Source organism: Tachysurus vachellii, chromosome 23 (assembly GCF_030014155.1).
Source record: "Tachysurus vachellii isolate PV-2020 chromosome 23, HZAU_Pvac_v1, whole genome shotgun sequence".
Lineage (NCBI taxonomy): Eukaryota > Metazoa > Chordata > Actinopteri > Siluriformes > Bagridae > Tachysurus > Tachysurus vachellii.
In genome coordinates this window covers 16,245,405-16,270,404 of record NC_083482.1, presented here as the reverse complement: position 1 = coordinate 16,270,404, position 25,000 = coordinate 16,245,405, and the positions used below count along the sequence as shown (strand labels likewise).

General features: G+C 43.3%; 1 protein-coding gene across 1 annotated transcript in view; it reads left to right on the top strand.

Annotated features, from left to right (window-relative positions):
* Positions 1 to 25,000, top strand: part of itfg1 (integrin alpha FG-GAP repeat containing 1) — a 148,296-nt gene that overhangs the window by 94,053 nt on the left and 29,243 nt on the right. The window contains exons 12-14 of the mRNA XM_060859511.1: positions 1 to 39; positions 16,279 to 16,322; positions 18,755 to 18,833. The exon at positions 1 to 39 is cut by the window's left edge and continues 70 nt beyond it. Coding sequence (XP_060715494.1) covers positions 1 to 39; positions 16,279 to 16,322; positions 18,755 to 18,833 — 162 coding nt within the window. The remainder of the gene's footprint in view (positions 40 to 16,278; positions 16,323 to 18,754; positions 18,834 to 25,000) is intronic.

The window sequence follows — 25,000 nt, the reverse complement described above, 5'->3', positions numbered from 1 at the left end:
ACAACTTTGAGGCTGACGCTTATTTTGTCAAAGTGATCGGTGAGTAAACGACGCGACGGTGGCCACTCGCTCCAAAACGATTCATTATTTATTTTTTTTGTACAGCATCTTGTCCTGATTTCGTGCTTAATCCAGTTCTAATCCCAGTCCATAATAAGGATCAGTCTGTACCGGGCTTCAGAATATCAAGCGTACAGTAATTTACAGTCATTCACCACCGACCCCAGAGAACACAGACATCATGATTCACTAACATCTTAAATATCAAGTGCAAATTTGTGAGTACAAGTGCACAAAAATACCCGCCTCCACCTTGTGTGTGTGGAGTTTGCATGTTCTCCCCGTGCCTCGGGGGTTTCCTCCGGGTACTCCGGTTTCCTCCCCCGGTCCAAAGACATGCATGGTAGGTTGATTGGCATCTCTGGAAAATTGTCTGTAGTGTGTGATTGTGTGAGTGAATGAGAGTGTGTGTGTGTCCTGTGATGGGTTGGCACTCCGTCCAGGGTGTATCCTGCCTTGATACCCGATGACGCCTGAGATAGACACAGGCTCCCCGTGACCCGAGGTAGTTTGGATAAGGGGTAGAAGATGAATGAATGTGTACTATGAGCATAATATACAGATGTGTGTGTACTATGAACATAATATACAGATGTGTGTGTACTATGAACATAATATACAGATGTGTGTGTACTATGAACATAATATACAGATGTGTGTGTACTATGAACATAATATACAGATGTGTGTGTGTACTATGAACATAATATACAGATGTGTGTGTACTATGAACATAATATACAGATGTGTGTGTAACAGTCCATTAGTGCAATAACGAAGCGTGAGGTGGAAATGTAACAGCCACATGCATGTAAGAGACCGTTACCTCATCTTGTTAAAAGAGAGTGAAAGCTACCTTTTTCTCTCCATCCATCAGAAACAGACTTCAGCGATATGTAATATTTGCTCTCTGGATGTACGACTTTGTGCACGTAATCAGCGTTTAATAAAACACTCCACATGAACACACACTGCATGAATCTGTTTGCACTTCGAAACAAATGGCAAGTTAAAAACATTCCAAATTTGCATATTCATTAAACCAGTCTCAAAAAAATCAGACAAGATTTTAAGAAGTCATTAGCAATTAGCATCATTATTATTATTATTTATTTATTTTTTTTTTATCCAACTTCTGTCACCACATTTATTTCCTCAGACAGTTCATGTTCTCCTGTCAGGTTTCTGTGATAGAGTGAAGGAGGGAGAGAAAAGAGAATGTGACCCCTGGGTGCGAGGGTTTGTCGAACCCGTCATAACGGAGCTGTAAGGGCTCTCTCTCCTCCTCTCTCCGTTGGTCGGCGTGGAAACGGAGGCTCTGGTGAACCTGACATTTTGAGAGCTGACATTTGCAAAGAGGGACGCGTCTTGTAAAAATCCGCCTTAACGCCATTTAATCCTGCAGACAGTGCTTTTATTATAGTACAACACACACACACACACACACACACACACACACACACACACACACACACACACACACCTGTCATTGGCTCTCTGGACTGGACTCAAATACAGAGAAGTGTTTGTGTGTGTTTGTGTGTGTTTGTGTGTGTTTGTGTGTGTGTGTGTGTGTGTGTGTGTGTGTGTGTGCTCTTGTTACGTATGACATTCTGTGCTTTATAGCTGGAAAGGATGTAACACTGACACATACACCATTTTCCTCCCACTGTCTCTCGCCCTCCTACCCTCATCTTATCCTTCTCCACCTCGCTCCGTCTCTCATTTCCTCCTTCCTTCCTCCTCTTTTTCTGGGATAATGAGCAGTGGGAGAGTGTTACCAGTCGATGCTGTGATCGTGTGCAGAGGACAGAAAGCAGCGAGGCACTCTGGGTAATTTGCTGTGAATTGCAAACTGCTCCCGGGCTGCCAGTACCCTTAAACCCCCCCTCCTCACACACACACACACACACACACACACACCACCATCACTACCACCACCATGCCATTGCACACTGCCTGTCAAACAATATATGTGTATGATTTAGAAAGAATTCGTGAACAAGACACTTGCCCGTGTTGGAGTGTATAAATAACAGAAAGGTTGGGGAGTCGGTGGCTCACTGTGAACGCCAAGCTACCGTTCTGCTCAACTCATTAATCTAACATATTCACACACACACACACACACACACACACACAAACACACACAGCATGAACCAGGCTTTCCATTTCCCCGAACTCTCCCTGAGCTCCAATTGTAAGCCTAATGGCTTCCTCTATCTGGACTTGATGTGAGAGCTGCAGCTGTGTGGACTGGAGGAAGCAACTCTAAAGTGTATACATTTCTGTATGGTTAAAAAGAAGCGTGTGCAAAAAAAGAGTATGGACTGTACTCGTCTATATTCTCCGTCTTGTTTTACGCCGCTGAGTCCGAACACACCGGATGTTAGCGCTGCGTGTTTGCCGGACGAGTATAAATCAGCAGCGTCAAAATTTGAGTGCTCTCAAAGGGCCATAACGCGCAACGTATTAAGTGAATCTAGTCTGTGGATGAACATAAGCTGCATCAATAACCTCACCTCTAAAAGCAAAATGTAGGACATGTACGCACTGTTAGGCAATAAGAGTAACTAGATTTGTAAAGTTCGTCGCTTCAAACTTTGATGTTGGCCTTGACGATGCAAGTATTCGCAACGGATGGTGCTTTTTGGAGGCAAGTGGACATAAGGGTTAGTGTTGCTTTTGGAGGCAAGTGGACAGAAAGCTACGTTGCCAAAACATTTGGAGGTAAGCAGAGACAAGCATGTGATGTCATACAAATACTCCTGAGGAAGTTCCCCACATTGGGCTGAGTGTTTTGATATGTCACTTACCCATATTGTGCTAATTTTTGATTTTCACGTGACGTCACGTGACATCATCAGAATACCCGTGAGGAAGTTCCCCTCATTGTTTTCTGAGTGTTCTGATATGTCACATGTCCATGTTGTAAAAAGTTTTTTGATTTTGCATATTTTGTGGGCGGGGCTGCGGGACAACCGAAAGGGCTGTCGGTACACCAATGTAAAAGTTTGTTCAGAGTATCACCCTAAAGGAGCTGGTCGAGTTATAAACCTCCAAAGTTTACAATGGGAGTCTATGGGAAAAAACGCCAATTTGAGACCCGGTACTGGAAGTACCGGTACTCGGATCGCTTAGAAAATTAACAGCAACAAACTTCAGACCAGCGTCTACAACATATCCGAATTTGGTGCATGTGGCTCGAAAGTCCTAGGAGGAGTTAATCTTGATAAATTTTTGTCTAAGCTTAAATAGGAAAACAGAATGTTGGCTTCTACAAAGCGACAGAATTAAACATCATGTCGGGTATGAAGACAAAATCCATCTTCACATGCTTACAGGGTCTCGTGCTTCGTATTACCCGCCATGTCCCGGTGCTAGTGTCCTGCAAGTATTGTCCATCTAGGAGCGAATGGGCTTGGACATGTCTCATGTAACGGTCACAGGCTTGTTCACTCCTAGCGTCGATGTGCAGCCTTCAGACAGCTGCCGTGTGCACGACACCACAAGCAAATCCTCTGCACAATCAATACAAACGCACCGAACGACGACTCCAGACGAACGTCGTCACCGTACGAAAGCCTTAACACGTGCGCACGTCCTCTGGGACACACAACACAAAGCAGCTGCATCTTTTCAAACTGCTGCTCAAGCAACATCACAGGGCAGATTAACACTCTGAGGAAAAGGCTATCTGGTCCTGGTGTTGCTTTGACTGACAGGAGAGATAGTGATGTGATATCATCCTTTCTTCCCACAGAGCAAGGACAAATTTGCTCCTTCAGACTCACAACCATAGGACAGCTGTGGTGTTGTCAGGATTTAAGCTCCTGGTCTCCCGAATATACGGCCATCACTTTTGTTACGTTACTCTGAAGCAAGCGAAAGCATTTTCTGTGCTGCTGCTGCTCCAGAAAACACACTTTATTTCTCTAAATTTGCTGCTCAGGAACGAATAAGACCATAAAATCTCTGTAAGATTTTACATACAGTATCGTCGCTTGAAACCTCGTATGTCCAAATTTGGTCAATTTCATATTTTTTCACATATCGATGCTATAGGTCAGTCCCCATGTGGGTCTGTTATTTTTACAAGTTATTAACCAATCTAAAGTCTTGAAAATAGCTTGAGCGCAAATCTCATAACTCCATTGGACACTTCAACTGTCCACCTCTTCCTCACTCCGTGGGAGAGCTTCACGGCATATTTCTCCTCAAGAAGAGTCGCAACGAATCAACACGTCTTCTGAGGTAAATGTCTTCAAAACACTGGGCTCAAAGAAAAAAAAATCTTGACCCCCGCTAGTTCTGGTGCTCGTCTGAGGACAGGAATTTAGCGCAAGACAATCCACTGTAACGCGGACTAAACCCTGTGTACTGCAGATAAGGTACGGCGTTTTAATTTCCTGAAAAATAACGGTTTTGGACGATATCCTTAGTGACCTTTCTGTTTCATCACATTTTCACCTTTGTGAGGTGATGATGCTGTTGATGATGAGTTGGATCTGACACTCACATCCCTATCGTTAATTACGTCCAGCATGCCGTGAGAAGAGCCATTTCAGTTTCCCACAATTTAGAAGGTCGCGTTCAAGTTCTAAGAAACAAGCAGAGAAACCTTTGAAACATCTAAGCTGTCGAGTCTAAAGGGTGCGCATGGCATCGTACGCTTCTCTAGACTCTCACTTATAGTGCAAGACTAGAAGAATTTTTTTTTTTTTTTTTGGCTGGACCACTAAAGCCAAATTTTTTCCTTTTTATTCTAACCACACGATGTCAGATTTTAGTGTCTCTCAGCACAAACGTAGCCGATTTAGCTCATGAAGGTTGATCTGAGTCAGATGCTGTAGATCAGAGAAACAAACTGCAGTGCAGGGAAGTGGGTGTGATGGATGTGGTGGTGGAACACTGAGCGAGCTGAACGGCGAAGCCAACAAGGGTGAATTAGGGAGTCCAAAGGAATAAGACGTTACTGATGACTCAACAGTGTGTCAGATTAAACCCTTTTAGTCCAGACCGTGTACCTGTGAACCTGCCGGTTTGTTCTCCGTAGCAGGTCTGTTGTCGTTCCCCTGTTGTCTCCCTGCCATTTGTATAAAATAACTGAAGCATCGTGTCAGTTCACGAGCTGTGGATAACCGTTGAAGTCGATGCCAAGTGCAATTAATGTACCGTTTTAATCTTAGTATGTACGTATTTAAAGAAACTAAACTCTTATCATTTTTCAGGTCTTCACATAAAAGATTAATGTCTACGTGTTAGCTCGCTCAACCGTTAGCCTCAGCCCTTAGCTATCTTAAACCTCGTGTCCATGTTTTCCAGTTACCTAGCAACAGTGTGTGTTTTTTTAGTGAGAGTATTGTATGTTTGTCTTTACATGTCAAAATCACACCAATTCACAAAGTGTTAGCAGGAAGCGGCTGCTCAATCTGTCTTTTGTTCATGGCTGCAGTGCATCTCACATACAACCACGCACATTCTCTCTCTCTCACACACACACACACACACACACACACACACACACACAGTCAGTGTGAAAGAAGGAGTGGGAACTCAAGAAATATAGAAAACGCTGTGCCGTTTCTATTTAGCATTAAACACAAAATGGTAAGAGAGTTTGACTGCTAACCCTAAGGTTGTGGGTTCGAGTCTCGAGCCGGCGATACCACGACTGAGGTGCCCTTGAGCAAGGCACCGGACCCCCCCCAACTGCTCCCCGAGCGCCGCAGCGTAAATGGCTGCCCACTGCTCCGGGTGTGTGTTCACGGTGTGTGTGTGTGTTCACTGCTGTGTGTGTGTGCACTTTGGATGGGTTAAATGCAGAGAACAAATTCTGAGTATGGGTCACCGTACTTAGCCGTATGTCACGTCACGTCGTCGTCACGTCATAAAAACGTGAACAGAAAGCGTTTTGATAAGAGAAAAGTTTCTCGTTAACGCTCCCGTTACGGACCGGCGAACATTATATTTCTACACACAGAATAGAATTTATCAAATTGTTCTGTGCGTGAAAAAAATGTAATCACGACCGAACGGATTACGAAGTGCTCTCGTCTCGCTCAGCGTCAACTGTACGTAGTGCTCATGACAAAGCGCAAGCAGGTAACACCAATGAAATATGAAGTAAAACCATATACTCGCCGTGTATAAAGACGGACTGGGTCCATGCCTGTGTGAGCGTGATGATGGGTTTGGAACATGAACCTTTGTGCAGGGATTTACCTGATCTCATCCAGAGATGAAGAGAAAGCACAATAGCATCAAAATAGTTTTTAGCCACAGACACATTCGAACAAGAAACCGGAGTCAAATCTGTCAATGCGACACGTGTTGTACATGCGTTTATAAGACGGAAAGACGTTACAACATTTCCCAGTAACGCAGTGGAACATCACAGGTTTTCACAAGTGTAAGCGGAGCAATAGATTTTCACCAAGCAAATACATTCAACTTGTTTAAAGGAATCAATTCAGCTACAGGTTTCCTAACAGACTGCCAGTAAGACTGCAGTATTATTTTAATAATTAACCCCCCCGGTGTGTTAAACCCAGGACCTGCGGTAGGATCGGTCTACAGAACTATGATGAATATTTCACAATGTTCTGATCATTTTAAATGGTAACGATCGAGATTTTCTCCGCATTACAGTAGCGCTTTTTAATACACACTCGGCGTGTGTGAACGACACAGAAGAGAAGAGGGAATGTGGAGCTGAAGTGAAATCCTTCAGGTCTGCTTTCTCCGGTAGATCACGGTCCAAATAATAAAGCTGATGCAGACTAATAAAGTAACGATCTGAACAAATCCGGTGTTATATATATATATTTTTTTTCTTTATAAGAATTTAATTGGGGGGTCACGGTGGCTTAGTGGTTAGCACGTTCGCCTCACACCTCCAGGGTTGGGGGTTCAATTCCCACCTCCGCCTTGTGTGTGTGGAGTTTGCATGTTCTCCCCGTGCCTCGGGGGTTTCCTCCGGGTACTCCGGTTTCCTCCCCGGTCCAAAGACATGCATGGTAGGTTGATTGGCATCTCTGGAAAATTGTCCGTAGTGTGTGATTGTGTGAGTGAATGAGAGTGTGTGTGTGTGTGCCCTGTGATGGGTTGGCACTCCGTCCAGGGTGTATCCTGCCTTGATGCCTGATGACGCCTGAGATAGACACAGGCTCCCCGTGACCCGAGGTAGTTCGGATAAGCGGTAGAAGATGAATGAATGAATGAATGAATGAATTTAATCAATAATGTTTACAGATGCACAGGTACAATTCACCTGTAGAGGAACATCGCTGAACATCTGGGTTCTTCTGAAATCTACTATGATGACAATTCAGCCTAAGAAACTTCACTTTAGTTTAGTAGACAGTTGTGGATGTTCTGTTAGCGAGGGAAGCATGAAAACCGAACAGAAACAGTATAAAACTAATTATATACTATAAGCGTTTCCTCTTTGAACTCCTATAAAACCAACTCATAAGCCCTTGACCTGCACACGGAGCTAATCATGACTCTTAGCACATAAACTCCGCATTAGCGGTCAGCGCGTTATCACGAGCCGATCGAGTCGCCCTTTTGATTTTAGCACGTTACTGGTCCATAAAACCGACCCTAATCACCGTCTCGTTCGCGCCCGTGCTAACTCAAACTGGCGGTTCAATTAGGGCGGTTAATAAAGAGCAGATCGATCCCGGAGCAGAGGGAGTCAGGAAACGAGAAGCGCTCCGTTAGAGAACATGCAGCAGATGACAATTAGAACAGGACGAGAGAATGGGTTTTATAAATAACTGTACGACCCGACATCCCGCTCTTTACTGCAACACAATGACTGGTGGATTTGTAAAGGACTTACTCTTGTGTTGTCTTAAGTCTTAAGCGATCACATTGAGACCTCGTTCAAAAACAGTCGCGGTGAACCTGATGTTATAGAATTAGAAATATTGTCTATAATATTAATTGAAATATGTACCAACAGTTTAGGATTTTTTTGGCCAAGTTTATTCCTGGGGTTATTTGAGTTTGTATAAAGTTTGTAATATATTTCAAGCAGTAACAAATTTTCTGTTGCATAACATTTATGGAGAATCTATTTCAGATTTCTTTATAGTGTTTTCACTTTATAGAATTTTCATATAGTGTGTGTTTGTGTGTCTGTTGGTGTGTTTGTGTGTGTTTTTGTGTGTGTGTTTGTTTGTGTGTTTGTCTGTTTGTGTGTGTTTGTGTGTTTTTGTTTGTGTGTCTGTTTGTGTGTTTGTGTGTGAGTTTGTGTGTTTGTGTGTGTGTTTCTGTCTGTTTTGTGTGGGTGTGTGTTTGTGTGTCTTTGTGTGTGCGTTTGTGTCTGTTTGTGTTTGTGTCTGTTTGTGTGTGTGTTTGTGTGTGTTTTTGTTTGTGTCTGTGTGTGTCTGTGTGTTTGTGTCCGTTTTGTGTGGGTGTGTGTTTGTTTTTGTGTGTGTTTGTGTGTGTGTTTTTGTCTTTGTGTGCGTGCGTGTGCGTGTGTGTGCATGTGTGTGCGTGCGTGCGTGCGTGTGTGTGTGTGTTTGTGTTTGTGCGTGTGTGCGTGTGTGTGCATGCGGGTGTGAGTGCGTGCGTGCGTGTGTGTGCGTATGTGTGCATGCGGGTGTGAGTGTGTGCGTGAGTGTGTGTGCGTGTGTGTGCATGCGGGTGTGAGTGTGTGTGTGTGTGTGTGTGCGTGTGCGTGCGTGTGTGTGTGCGCGTGTGTGCGTGTGTGTGTGTGTGTGTGCGTGTGTGTGCGTGTGTGTGCATGCGGGTGTGAGTGTGTGCGTGTGTGTGTGTGTGTGTGCGTGTGTGTGCATGCGGGTGTGAGTGCGTGCGTGCGTGTGTGTGTGTGCGTGTGTGTGCATGCGGGTGTGAGTGCGTGCGTGCGTGTGTGTGTGCGTGCGTGTGCATGCGGGTGTGAGTGTGTGTGTGTGTGCGTGTGTGTGCATGCGGGTCTGAGTGTGTGTGTGCGTGTGTGTGCATGCGGGTGTGAGTGCGTGCGTGCGTGTGTGTGTGCGTGTGTGTGCATGCGGGTGTGAGTGTGTGTGTGTGTGTTCCTGAAGGCAGCAGTGGGTAAACTAAACAAGCTGAGTGTGTTTCTGTCAGTGTTTTGAAGCAGCTTTAGAGCAGTGAGGAGGAACATCTGCTCGCTGTGTTTCACTTCAGTTTCCTCAGGAGTTTTATTTTTAGAAAGCTTTAACACACGACATGACAGACATTAGTCTTTGACATGGCTTTGAGAAACACGTTCACAAAACTAACACGTCAGAATCAACAGAAAAAGTGAGGACATTTGATTCTACATTTTCCACACAGGATACGACGCAGATACAAACGAGCAAAGTCGCTGATTTTACAAAAGGGAAGAACTGCTGTTTATTCACATGCAGATCAGCTCTTGGACCTGGAAGCCATAAATGTCACCATAGTGACCGCTGCATAATGACCTCATAAATGCATGTTTTTTTCTGCCACCCGTTTCTTTTACCTCACGTTTCCTCAATCTGATTTCTTAAGTGTTCGGTCCTTCATCTGATTCACAGTATGTGCAAAGTGTTATAATAAGAGTGAGAAAAAATTAGCACAGTAGGTGAGATCCTTGTGTCTGCAGAACTGCTCACACACCAGCCGAGCACAATACATTTGAGTGGATCTGACGTGTAATGTTCCAGTGTGAGATCATGCTGAGGGTAAAACTCAGAATCACGATAAAAGCCATAACTACAGCAGTGCAGATAAACACATCATCTCAACATCAGTGAGTCAGAGCCATCATAGAGAAGATAACATCAAGAGAGGTGGAGCCATCATAGAGAAGATAACATCAAGAGAGGTGGAGCCATCATGAAGAACATAACATCAAGAGAGGTGGAGCCATCATGAAGAAGATAACATCAAGAGAGGTGGAGCCATCATGAAGAAGAGAACATCAAGAGAGGTGGAGCCATCATAAAGAAGAGAACATCAAGAGAGGTGGAGCCATCATAAAGAAGAGAACATCAAGAGAGGTGGAGCCATCATAAAGAAGAGAACATCAAGAGAGGTGGAGCCATCATAGAGAAGAGAACATCAAGAGAGGTGGAGCCATCATGAAGAAGATAACATCAAGAAAGGTGGAGCCATCATAAAGAAGAGAACATCAAGAGAGGTGGAGCCATCATAGAGAAGATAACATCAAGAAAGGTGGAGCCATCATGAAAAAGATAACATCAAGAGAGGTGGAGCCATCATGAAGAAGAGAACATCAAGAGAGGTGGAGCCATCATAAAGAAGAGAACATCAAGAGAGGTGGAGCCATCATAGAGAAGATAACATCAAGAGAGGTGGAGCCATCATAGAGAAGAGAACACCAAGAGAGGTGGAGCCATCATGAAGAAGATAACATCAAGAGAGGTGGAGCCATCATAAAGAAGATAACATCAAGAGAGGTGGAGCCATCATGAAGAAGATAACATCAAGAGAGGTGGAGCCATCATGAAGAACATAACATCAAGAGAGGAGGAGCCATCATGAAGAAGAGAACATCAAGAGAGGTGGAGCCATCATAGAGAAGAGAACATCAAGAGAGGTGGAGCCATCATAGAGAAGAGAACATCAAGAGAGGTGGAGCCATCATGAAGAAGATAACATCAAGAGAGGTGGAGCCATCATGAAGAAGATAACATCAAGAGAGGTGGAGCCATCATAAAGAAGATAACATCAAGAGAGGTGGAGCTATCTGATATAAATTTAAAAATGGTACTCCACCAGAGACACCAACTAGGAGGAAAGGTGTATGATGTTTACACAGTGTATAGTGTAACCTCTTTACAAACCTGACACAGAAAACATGCTGCTTCTGGACCGTTTTTGTGCGTTTCGAGTCATTGCTCATAATCACTATGTGTTCTGCAGCTCCACAAAGTTCTCACACACGTATTTTTGTACCTACATGACATTTAATGCACAAAGGCTTCAGTAGTTTGAGGATAAACCAGGCCAAAGAATATAGTGTGTGACATGAGACAGGGCCACAATAAAACACTGATATGTGGATGTAATAGTTATAAGAATGTGTGTGTGTCTGTGTGTGTGTGTGTGTGTGTGTGTCTGTGTGTGTCTGTGTGTGTGTGTGTTGTGTGTGTGTGTGTCTGTGAGAGTGTGTGTGTCTGTGTGTGTCTGTCTGTGAGAGTGTGTGTGTGTCTGTGTGTGTGTCTGTATCTGTGAGAGTGTGTGTGTGCCTGTGTGTGTGTGTGTGTGTGTCTGTGAGAGTGTGTGTGTCTGTGTGTGTCTGTGGGTGTATCTGTGTTTGTGTGTCTGTGTTTGTGTGTGTCTGTCTGTGTGTGTGTGTGTCTGTGTCCTTGTGTGTGTGTGTGTGTGTGTGCGTGTCTGTGTGCGTGTCTGTGTGCATGTCCTTGTGTGTGTCTGCGTGTCTGTGTGTGTGTCCTTGTGTGTGTGTGTGTGTCTGTGTGTCTGTGTGCGTGTCTGTGCGCATGTCCTTGTGTGTGTGTGTGTGTGTGTGTGTGTGTTTTTACAGAGCACATAAATTCATACAGCTGTGCTATTTAAGAAGAACTGACCTCCTGTAGGCTGTGAAGGGTTTATTAAGAGTCTGCAGAACAAAAACAGTCTGGAAGTGTTCTCCAAATGACAGGTCTATTAAAGTGCAGAGATCTCACAGATAAATCCATACACACACATCGATTCAGACTTCCTCACCTGTACAAAAGAAAAGGGAGAGAAAATCGCCTGATTTATGGACGCAGGCTTCCCTTTGTGTACAAACAACCACCTTACCGCTATTTTACATTCTTTCCGCCTCCAGTTTAAATCGGCGAACGTGGATCCGGCTGAAACCGGTTCCTCTTTTCTTCTGCTCTGTTGTGTGATTGTGTTATTAATATTAATGTCTTTAAAAAAAAAAATCTCATGTATTGCACTGTATTTCTTTGTAAAGCCTCCAGCCCACATTTTACTACAGTAGTCATCATCTATTAGTATGTATCCAGCATGTACATAGAAATCTAATGTTGCCAGTTGCTTTAAAACTCATTATTGTGAACAGCTCAAAGCTTCCTGTTGTCCTCTGGTGCAGCATGTAAAATGGAGCCTGGGCCTGCTAAAGGAAACACTTCTTCTGCTTTAACGCTGGTTGTTTTGTCGCATTCACTGTCCATCAGGAGTAGAGCAGAGCGGATAAAATCTGTTCGATACGATACACAAACACACTGTTCTCAGATCAGTGTTCGTAATGGAGTAGAAGCCAATACACACGTACACAACCAGATGATCTCAGGTCAGACTTAACACATCACATCAGAAGTAAAAGACCTTTATCCAGCAGGGAGTGTGTGTGTGTGTGTGTGTGTGTGTGTGTGTGTGTGTGTGTGTGTGTCGTGACTGATCTGACACACCGTCTCCGACTGTTTGGTTCATTGATGTGGAACAGAACAGCCCAATGTGAAATCTTCAATTTCACAGTCTTCACTCACAGGCCTCTCCAGATCCAGCCAAGTGTTGATTGTATGCTTTCATCCATAGTTTTATCTGAATTTTGAGAAACGTTTTGACGCCCGACTGAAGTCTAAAACTCGGCATCTGGATGAAGCGCGGATGTGATTAAGCTAGTTTCTGTTTAGTTCGGGCGTACGGGGTTTGCGACACGGTGCCCTGTTGCCATGGTTGCAGGAACGACGGAAAGCAACTACGGCAAAGCCGGGGTGCCAATACATACTTATTTATCTGTAGAACTTGACTCAGAAATAAAATCTAAGTCTGAAATGTGATTCGTCTGACTTCAGCTTTTCTGTCACAGTTCCTACGGCATTCACTAAATTATAGGGGTTTCGTTACCACGACGTAAAGTGGGCGTGTTTTTCCGGAGGTCTTTGAAAAACGCCGTCTTTAAAAAAATAAAGAGCGTACTACGAAGGACAAAACAGTCAAACAGGTAGATTTATTTTAGAAAACAAATAAACAACCAAAAACTATGGTTATGTGTAGGGTTAGGGTTAGGGGGAGGGTTATCAAATAGGCCACGCCCACTCGATGACGCAATATCTGTTACGCTGTTCTGAAATCCCTGGAAATAAGTGGCTGCCCATTTCCTACAGTATGCAGATGCCATTTTTGATGTAATTGAACATTAAATTCAATGAGACATTTAGGACAATTAAAGCTTTTAAAGTTTCCATAAATAAAAATATATGAAGAAAGAAACTTTATTAGGGGGTCACGGTGGCTTAGTGGTTAGCACGTTCGCCTCACACCTCCAGGGTTGGGGGTTCGATTCCCGCCTCCACCTTGTGTGTGTGGAGTTTGCATGTTCTCCCCGTGCCTCGGGGGTTTCCTCCGGGTACTCCGGTTTCCTCCCCCGGTCCAAAGACATGCATGGTAGGTTGATTGGCATCTCTGGAAAATTGTAGTGTGTGATTGCGTGAGTGTGTGTGTGTGTGCCCTGTGATGGGTTGGCACTCCGTCCAGGGTGTATCCTGCCTTGATGCCCGATGACGCCTGAGATAGGCACAGGCTCCCCGTGACCCGAGGTAGTTCGGATAAGCGGTAGAAGATGAATGAATGAATGAATGAATGAATGAAAAGGTTTGAAAAAAAAGATTCATGCTACTGAAGGTGAGCAAAGTGGAGTCACGGCTGTTTCCCGCTAGTGTCAGTAATTAAAATACAGAACTATTCATTTATTCCTACTGTATTTATTGATATGTTATTATACACACGTGCAGATATTTATATCTACTTTCTGGATGTAGAGCATTAACACGACACTGGCGTTAGAGTTGAGAAGCAGGAACTACACGGAACGGAAAGAGCGAGATGAAAGCATCGAACCAGAAGAAGACTGAAATCAAAGCTCATGAAAATGTTCAGAAATTTATAGCTTAAAAAAAACGATGAAAGTCGTCATTCGTCACAGAGAAAGGAGAAACGTGAGACGACGAATGCAGGTCCGGAAGATCTCATCGCCTGAGTCGGACACGCCGGAGGACGTGTTTGTCCGAGAGACAGAGATGGACGGCTGTCCTTCGTGCCTGAGTGGATGAGGACACGCTCTGATAATCAGTCCTCTATCTCTCTTCTTCTTAGATGTTCTTCTTTATCGTCCTAACGGGTCTGTAACGACGTCACGGACGGGTAGATTTGTGATTCTGTGTTGGACCAAAAACAAAGTGCTACCTTTGGTTGACCTTTCCGTCACAGTAGGAGCCAGACTAACATCACGCGTTGCCAGATTGCTGTTCATTTAATTATTTTCCTTGAGTACCAAAATCCGAATGGTGAAGAACAGCAGTTTTTTAGATGCGTGGCAAATCTTCATGCAGGAAAAGCTGCAAACACAGAACTGATATCCAGTCATGTGAAAGTCTGGTTTTATTTATCAGTACACATAAGCAGCCCTTTTCCCTGCAACAGAACAGTATAAACAGGAAGTAACCTGACAAGTTGGACTAATCACGATGCTCCTCATGCAGCCCTGAGCTCGATTAACAACAGGATTTTACGGAAGTCTGCTTTCTAGAAGAAAGGAAGTTGTTTTCTAGAAGACCAGCTCTCTGGATTGCTCCAGGCTCCCAAACGCCAGAAATCAACCAATTATTAATTTATTAAATTCAGACCATAATTTTTTTACATTTGCCTAAATGATAACAAAGTTTGCTGGAAAAATAAAAAAGTTTCTCTCTCACTCATCTTCTACCGCTTATCTGAACTACCTCGGGTCACTACATTGGGCATCAAGGCAGGATACACCCTGGACGGAGTGCCAACCCATCACAGGGCACACACACACACACACTCATTCACTCACACAATCACACACTACGGACAATTTTCCAGAGATGCCAATCAACCTACCATGCATGTCTTTGGACCGGGGGAGGAAACCGGAGTACACGGAGGAAACCCCCGAGGCACGGGGAGAACATGCAAACTCCACACACACAAGGTGGAGGTGGGAATCGAACCCCCAACCCTGGAGGTGTGAGACGAACGTGCTAACCACTAAGACACCGAACCTTTTCAGATGCTTTTTAAATAATGAAGATTTTATTTCCATTTTGATTTGAATTCCCGTCCATCCACACCTGAGAAACTAGCTACAGGTTCCCCATCAGAACAGACGTCATGGTGACGATACACACAGATTTAACGCAGAAATACTTCTCGGCCTTATACAGGTCCATATTTTCTGTTGGCTGTAGCTTTATCTGAATTTATTTGATAATCTATTTATGTGTAATGAAAACATTGAGGCAAAAGCTGCTGGAAACTTAATGACTTTCTACAGAACTGTGAAAAGTTTAATGTTGAAAGTTTTGTGTTAATTTCTATTAAATGAAATTCTCTCTCTTTATTAATAAACTTATACATCTACACACACACACACACACACACACACACACACACACACACACAGATGTGAGTTGAACATGAACGTGGAGGTGTAACGAGCACACTTTTGTTGACTGTAATATTAAGTGTGTTGTGTAATGAAGTGTGTGTTAGCTTCATTAGATGCAAACTAGCATAAACTTCTCCAACACTTAATGTGGGGCTTAATGTGGGGCTTAATGTGGGGCTTAATGTGGGGTTTAATGTGGGGCTTAATGTGGGGTTTAATGTGGGCTTTAATGTGGGGCTTAATGTGGGGCTTAATGTGGGGCTTAATGTGGGGCTTAATGTGGGGTTTAATGTGGGGCTTAATGTGGGGTTTAATGTGGGGTTTAATGTGGGGTTTAATGTGGGGCTTAATGTGGGGTTTAATGTGGGCTTTAATGTGGGGCTTAATGTGGGGTTTAATGTGGGCTTTAATGTGGGGCTTAATGTGGGGTTTAATGTGGGGCTTAATGTGGGGTTTAATGTGGGGCTTAATGTGGGGTTTAATGTGGGGCTTAATGTGGGGTTTAATGTGATTCCCTTTTTCTCTCAGCGTGTTTCTCCACACACTCGACAATCACGCTGAGAAGACAGATGAAGAGAAACAATATTAATACTATAACTAAGTAACTAATATTCTCTCTTTCTCTCTCTTTCTCTCTCTCTCTCTCTCTCTCTCTCTCTCTCTGTCTGTTTTTCTCTCTCTCTCTCTCTCTCTGTCTCTCTCTCCCCACCCCTCTCTCTCTCTCTCTCTCTCTCTCTCTCTCTCTCTCTCTCTCTCTCTCTCTCTCTCTCTCTCTCTCTCTCTCTCTCTCTCCCTCTCTCTCTCTCCTTCCCCCCCTCCCATCCCCACAGTACTCAGCGGGCTGTGCTCTAACGACTGTCCTGACAAAGTGAAGGTAAGCTCACTCTTCCTCTCTCATCTTTTCTTCACATCCCTCCATCTCAGGTTTATTTTATTTAGTTCAGTGCCCTCTGTGATGGTGATGGATGCGACGCAGTTTGTCCCCCTTGCCCCGTTATATTTACTCCTCCATCATCATCAGCCTCTTCTCCATCCGTCTCTCTATCATCACTTCATCTTGCTCTGTCTGTCCGTCTATTTCTTTAGTACGCTATAAACCCCGTCTCACTGCATCTGTCCATCATTTTTATTGGAGTCTTTGTCCTTCTGAGACAGTGAAAAGTTTCTCATGTCCAAATGATCAATGATCCACAGTGTAAAAGATTTGTCTACAGCTCCAGCGTTCTGTCGACACGTCATTACAAACTGTTTTACTCTGGAATCGTACGATGTCTTAAAATGATCCGATTGAATGCTGTTTGGAGTTGTTTCTAAGATTATGAAGGAGCATCTCATTGTGACAGTTTAATAAAAGTACTTACAATAGGATGATATACGATCCTGATGGAGATCACAGTCTAACATCAACACCCTGAAGTCTCTCCTTTAATAACTACAATACTGTAAAATCATTTTAACTGCAAAACTTAACATTACAATTATTTTTCAAATTTGATTTCAGTTTTTTTACATTTCTTATAGGATTGAACAAAATTAGTACAATTATTTCTTTGATAAGTTTTGTTGTAGTTTCCATGTCTTAGATTTTTTTTTTTTTTTTTGAGTAATAAAATGTTAGCAATGAAAAAGAGCAAAAAACATTTTAATTCTGTCGCTTTGTAGAAGCCAACATTCTGTTTTCCTATTTAAGCTTAGACAAAAATTTATCAAGAGTAACTCCTCCTGGGGGGGGGTCACGGTGGCTTAGTGGTTATCACGTTCGCCTCACACCTCCAGGGTTGGGGGTTCGATTCCCACCTCCACCTTGTGTGTGTGGAGTTTGCATGTTCTCCCCGTACCTCGGGGGTTTCCTCCGGGTACTCCGGTTTCCTCCCCCGGTCCAAAGACATGCATGGTAGGTTGATTGGCATCTCTGGAAAATTGTCCGTAGTGTGTGAGAGTGTGTGTGTGTGTGCCCTGTGATGGGTTGGCACTCCGTCCAGGGTGTATCCTGCCTTGATGCCCGATGACGCCTGAGATAGGCACAGGCTCCCCGTGACCCGAGGTAGTTCGGATAAGTGGTAGAAGATGAATGAATGAACTCCTCCTAGGGCTTTTGTGCCACATGCACCAAATTCAGACATGTTGTAGACGCTGGTCTGAAGTTTGTTGCTGTTACTTTTATAAGCGATCCGAGTACCGGTACTTCCTTTACCGGGTCTAAAAATGGCCTTAGACTCCCATTATAAACTTTGAAGCTTTCGAACTATCTACACCAAACTCGGCTCCTTTAGGGTGATACTCTGAACAAACTTTTAAATTGGTGTACCAACTGGCCTTCCGGTTGTCCCGAAGCCCCGCCCCCAAAATATGCAAAATCAAAAAACTTTTTACAACATGGACATGTGATGTCACGTGAAAATCAATAATTAGCACAACATGGACACGTGACATCAAAACACTCAGCCCAATGTGGGGAACTTCCTCAAGAGTATTCGGATGACGTCACATGCTCGTCTCCACTTGCCTACAAATGTTTTGGCACCCTAGCTTTCTGTCCACTTGCCTCCAAAAGTAACACTAACCCTTATGTCCACTCGCCTCCAAAAAGCACCAGCCTTTGCAAATACTTGCATCGTCAAAACCAACATCAGAGTTTGTCACAACAAACTTTATAAATCTAGTTTCAATATAAATTCGTTTTAAATCTATATATTAAAATAAAATAAACACAAATCGGTTTCTTATAAACAATCCTATTCTGTATATGATGTTCTAATTGTTTCACAATTTTATATTTCTTTATTAATAATACAGCCATGTTATTATAATATAGTTTTTAAAAACACAATGCTGTTTATGTGGCGGTTTGTCAGCGAATATCATATATCATAAATATGCCTTTGGTGGTGGTTCAGCTGGTTAAGGCTCTGAGTTGTTGATCGGAGGATCGGGGTTCAAGCCCCAGCACAGCCAAGCTGCCACTGTTGGGCCCTTGAGCAAGGCCCTCAACCCTCCCTGCTCCAGGGGCACTGTATCATAGCTGCCCCTGCACTCTGACCCTAACCCCCTCAGTTGGGGTATGTGAAGAAAAGAGTTCCACTGTGCTGTAATGTATATGTGGTGATAATAAAGGCTTCTGTGCCCCCCGTTCTATTCTATTCTGTTTATTCTGTCACCCAGCAGTGTGTTAAAAACCATTTATTTATATTTTTATAACATCTGATGACTTAAATGAATTTGAAATGTTATGATCTGATTTCAATGTGTGTGTGTGTGTGTGTGTGTGTGTGTGTGTGTGTGTGTGTGTGTGTGTGTTTCTCCTAGCCATTCGGTGTGAATCAGCCCGGTCCGTATGTCATGTACACGTCAGTGGACTCTAACGGCTACCTGAAGAACGCCTCTGGTGAGTCACACCTTTACTCATCTAATGCTGTTACTCCATCTTGACTCATCAGCGTTTAGCTTCAGAACTAGCTTCTGTTGAACATGACCACTCGCCCTCGGTGTGAAATGAAAAACAGCGGAAAGATTTCGAGTGGTATCGTGTCTCCTCGTGTCTCCTCGTGTCTCCTCGTGTCTCCTCGTGTCTTAGGCGATTAATTAGACCGAACGAACGCTGCTGTAACGAGCGTCAGAATCTTTACACGACTCTGCGCTCTTCTCTCAAAACAGTTTAGCGTAATAAAGAAGCAAATGCTTTAGGAGCACAACATGATGGTAGGGTCTCCAATCCATAGTAATGAATCCTATTTCCATTAGATACATAACAAGTGTTTTTTAATCACTTATTATAACCTGCTTAAGTAGCTCACAAATATATACAGCTCGAGACACAACCTTGCAGAATTTCCAACAGTATTTGTTGAACCCCAGCTATGGAAAAACATTCAGCCACGCTGTGTGGAGACACTTTGCTCCCATCTGTAAACTCTGACCCTCGGGCCGTGGAAGCGGCCGACTGATCTCTCTCTCTCTCTCTCTCTCTCCACAGCTTTATTTACGCCTGTCTTTTTCTACTTTTCTGCAGAATGTGCACACCCCGAGCCAGAGAGCCTCGTTTATCGACCACGTCTACGTGTCGTTTTGTGCGTAAACAGCGTGTACGTGTGTACAAATGGGATTTATCCGGTTGTGTTATTGCTTAAGGGTTACGTTTATATTTACGCCCACGTCTGACAATGCGTATGCAAGAAAGGTGTAAGAGCTGAAAGCTGTAGCGTACAGTCGAACCCAGAGCCGCGCATTATTATGACTGCAGAATATAAAGGAAAGCGAGCAAACAGCACAATGTTAGTGGGAGATTAACGTTTTAGAAATCACGGCAGATTGTCTACAGATTTGGGCCGACGTCGTGTGACATCATCGAAACTCTTATTGGGCCAAAACGCTCATCTGTTCACGTATAAAAGGAGCGTTTATACTGTATATCAACGGGGATTATTGTGCCTTGTTTGTCGCCTCATGCAGCTTGGTGGAAGGTGGAATGTCTTTTGAACACTATTGTAAACTTTCTGCTGACAGACGAGTGAATCATCAGTCAGTTCTGTTTGTCCAGCGCAGTTTTGTTAATCTATATTCTAGGGCTTTTAACGAGAGAGAACTGGACACGGTACTGGCATTTTACTACCAGAGAATAACGACATGTTACCTTCACAACGGTCCAACGTTTCTGTCTGACTGAAAAAATAAAAGATAAATCATTTTACACTTACAGCATTTAGCAGACACTCTTATCCAGCGTGACTTACATTTTTATTTCAGTTTATACACCTGAGCAATCGAGGGTTAAGGGCCTTGCTCAGGGGCCCTGCAGTGGCAACTTGTTGGACCTAGGATTTGAACCAATGACCTTCTGATCAGTAGTCGAACGCCTTAACCACTGAGCTACCGCATTTTATACCATTGCAGAGATTTTAAATGTAATCAGGGAAATAAACTGCACACAGGTTCTCATTTAAACATCTTTACTTTATCGTCAGTGACGTTTTTGTCATGTTCTTAGACCTTTCTGCACGTCCCAGGTCATGTGAGCAGACTACGGATCCGTTTAATAAGTAGTCGTTTACCTTATACGACGATCTGGAAGTGTTTCTTTAGGTAAGTGATCGTGGCCTTGCACAAGCACGTCGATATCGAATGTCTGGGATTGTTACCGATGGTTATCATGTAGAACCGTGTGTCATTCGTGATTATTAATTTCCTAGCGCATACGTGCGGCCCTAACGCACACGCTTTGGTAAACGAGATGCGAGGACTTTTTTGTGCCATTTATGCAGTTTCTGTTTCTGAGGTCTGATGTCCTGCATCGAAACTAATCGACCTAAAAAAAAACTGTCCTCCTACAGTCGAGAACAGATATAGAGTCTGAACATACAGCAGGAAAAACAGCCATTTGTTCTGCACCAAATAATGCAGCATGTGTTCAAAAGACAAATGAATTAAAATGAATTCACCTGCTGTTTTGAATCGGTTGAAACTGGATCACAGGACAGTCAGGATCCAGTCACCAGAGGAGGAACCAGAAATATCTGAAATGTTTTCCTCTCATCCATAATACAGCACAACAACTGATGTCAGATGTATGTGGCTGGAGCGTGTCGTCTACGGGCCTTTTTACACCCGGTCACTTCGTGTGTTGTCTCTGATCCGATAGCTATCTGATTTGTTAAAACTGTTCCATTGGGGGGTCACGGTGGATTAGTTGTTAGCACGTTCGCCTCACACCTCCAGGGTTGGGGTTCGATTCCCGCCTCCACCTTGTGTGTGTGGAGTTTGCATGTTCTCCCCGTGCCTCGGGGGTTTCCTCCAGGTACTCCGGTTTCCTCCCTCGGTCCAAAGACATGCATGGTAGGTTGATTGGCATCTCTGGAAATTTGAGTGTGTGTGTGTGTGTGCCCTGTGATGGGTTGGCACTCCGTCCAGGGTGTATCCTGCCTTGATGCCCGATGACGCCTGAGATAGGCACAGGCTCCCCGTGACCCGAGGTCACTGAATGGTGAGACACAAAATAAAGGCCCCTACCCCAAAACGCCAGCATAATGGAATAGAGTCTGTATAATGAGGTAGGACAGCTATGTAGGGCAGGTAATGTGTGTTCACTAAAGTGTGTGTGTGTGTGTGTAGAGCGGTGTACAGAGAGCAGCCTCTGATTTACAGTCTTTTAAAGCTTTAAAAGAATAAAAGAAGAGAGAAGCGTCAGATGAAGCGTCAGATGAAATCCGCGCTTAAATGTCAGAAGGCGAATCTGCTTTTGACTCCACAAACCTGTGAAGTTTGTTCTTAAGCTTATAAATGGACTCGACCCCTAAAATGTGTGTGTTTGTGAAAGTGTGTGTTTAGGTGCAGGTGAGTGTGACGTGCACGATTACTCAGAGATAAATGATCCTCAGGGAACCAGGAGGGGAATTATTATCAGATAAGTGGAGATAATGGATGTGAGGAGAGTTTCTGCTTTGGCGCGTTGCATCTTTTTAAAAAGAGATGAATTATGAAACACTATTAAAGTCGTCACCGAGTCCGAGACCTCGCCTCTAGGAGCCTTTGTGTAATGTACACTTCTCTTAAGGAGCAAATGGACTGTCTGTGAAATTTACTCCCTCTCTCTCTCTCTCTCTCTCTCTGTCTCTGTCTCTCTCTCTCTCTCTCTCTCTCTCTCTCTGTCTCTGTCTCTGTCTCTCTCTCTCTCTCTCTCTCTCTCTGTCTCTCTCTCTCTCTCTCTCTCTCTCTCTCTCTCTCTCTCTCTCTCTCTCTCTGTCTCTCTCTCTCTCTCTCTCTCTCTCTCTCTGTCTCTCTCTCTCTCTCTCTCTCTCTGTCTCTCCCTCTCTCTCTCTCTCTCTCTCTTTCTTTCTTCTTTTCTCTCTTTCTCTCTCTCTGTCTCTCTCTCTCTCTGTCTCTCTCTCTCCCTCTCTCTCTCTCTTTCTTCTTTTCTCTTTTTCTCTCTCTCTCTTTCTCTCTTCTTTTCTCTATTTCTCTCTCTCTTTCTTCTTTTCTCTATCTCTCTCTCTCTCTCTCTCTCTCTCTCTCTCTCTCTCTCTCTCTCTCTCTCTCTCTCTCTCTCTCTCTCTCTCTCTCTCTCTCTCTCTCTCTCTCTCTCTCTCTCTCTCTCTTCTCTCTCTCTCTTTCTTCTTTTCTCTTTTTCTCTCTCTCTTTCTCTCTTCTTTTCTCTATTTCTCTCTCTCTTTCTTCTTTTCTCTATTTCTCTCTCTCTCTCTCTCTCTCTCTCTCTCTCTCTCTCTCTCTCTCTCTCTCTGTCTCTCTCTCTTTCTTCTTTTCTGTTTCTCTCTCTCTCTTTCTCTCTCTCTCTCTGTCTCTCTTTCTTCTTTTCTGTATTTCTCACTCTCTCTCTTTCTCTCTTTCTTCTTTTCTCCATTTCTCTCTCGCTTTCTCTCTCTCTTTCTCTCACTCTCTCTCTGTCTCTCTCTCTCTTTCTCTCTTTCTTCTTTTCTCTATTTCTCTCTCTCTCTCATCTCTCTCTTCTCTCTCTTTCTTCCTTTCTCTCCTTCTTTCTCTCCCTCTGCTTGGAGCTTATTAAACAACAATAAGTAAATGGAATCTTATTTCAGTAGATATGTTTAATGTCTCTACACTGCATTGCCTATATAATCCTTTTTCTATCACAATGCTGGAGTTTCCTGATACACAGCAAAAAGATTCACAAATTTGGACATTTGCACCTTTTTACATGTAGTTATTAAAGCACTTATATATATTTATATAGTTCTTGTTTATCGGTCAAAACGTACGTCGGTTGCCGTTCTGATGATCTCGTTAACGATGTGTATGTATTTAATAAGTAAAGGTATAAACGCTGACTTCACCTCAGGCTAAACTTAACAGCATTTTGTACAATATGTTTGTACAAACAATGCGAATTGTTATAAATTTGCGAACGTGAGACACATTTATTTAAACAGCATCCTCGTGACGCTGGATGCAAACACAAGTGAGGACACAAGAAACAGAATCTGCTCCGTCGATACAAATCAGATGCTGTAAGTCTTCGGTGCTGTCAGCTTGAGTTCTGGTGGGATTTGTGATTGTCATCTTGTCACGTGACTCCTTCTCATGCTGCATGATGGTGAAAATCGCAATACCTCACGGCGCAGGTGTAAACGTTATAGAACCGCCCACGGTCACATTTTAGTGAGCCTAGTTTAGGTAAATATACTGTAGTTACCTATCAATCACACCACACTGGTGATAGCAACGTCCTGGATGATAGAATTCGCTGGTCATCGGCATTTTGTTCCTCATTTCACTCTGCGATTCACATGTGATTCCATTTCCACAAATCCATTTCTGTTTGTTTACATTTTACACCGAATGGACCAATGACGTCTGAAACACGCTTATATCGTTTAAAATGTTTTGTTTGGAGACCTACGTTGTCCCAGGATCCCAGGGTCACACAGCTAACAGTCTTTATAAAAAGTGAAAGTAGAATCATGTGTAAGAGCAAACGTCTGACTAACGTGGCTTTAGACTCTGACACATAAAGCCAGTTGTTTATCGTATCGATGCGCATTGACGGCCATTTCACGTTTCATTCAGCAGCACAGCGTTTGGAGCGAATGTTTTTATCTTCTCAAGGTTTTTCCCCTCACTCTCCTGCAGGCTCTGCTGCTCACCACGGCCTCGATAAAAGCCAATCGATTTTCCTCTGCCCTCCTCCACATATTGTTACTGCTCAATTTAAAATAGAGATGGTATCACCGGCAGACCCCGAATCTGCTTGCTTATAATTTCACTCAATACAGCCATCATTTTTTTATGTTTAAAAACTTGCTGAACTCTAAAATGATGTTTATATAAATGAGTCCTCATGGATGTCCAACCTAATTTACATAAATCCATGTTTGGGGATTATATTTGCATTATCTATTATTTGGGGCGGGGCTTCGTATAATATCTATAAACAATCAGGACCAAACGTGACATGAGCAACCCGGACACGACGCTTCTTTCTGCAGACTCTCATTTCACTAAATGTTATGTAGACTAGCTAATCTAGCTAGTGATTAGGAGATGGCGGTTGTCATAGTAACATATGTTTTAACGAATTTGGCTGCTGTTGAAAAAATCATTGAGAAAAAAAAATTATGTTCATGTAAATAAAAACACACTAAAATATAACTGTAAATGATGTGAGCTTTTTTTTTTACTAGCGGTTAACTAGCTAGATTAGCTAATGTTAATGATATTAGGCTAATAATAAGTTTAATAATAAGTTTCCAAACTGTATATTTATGTAAAGCTGTAAAGAGCTTTATAGACCATGGGGCATTAACAAAGCCATTAAATAATTTATTACTGAATATACAGTAATATTTAAATGAAGCTTTAGATGACACATTTAAAGGGACTTTAATTAACTGTAGTATTCGTCCTATGCAGCCTAATACAAGCTTTATAATATACTGGCATTAATGTGACCGAATTAATCTCACACTCTTATATTTACTCTATTAATAGACAAATTAGGGGGCACGGTGGCTTAGTGGTTAGCACGTTCGCCTCACACCTCCAGGGTTTTGGGTTCGATTCCCGCCTCCGCCTTGTGTGTGTGGAGTT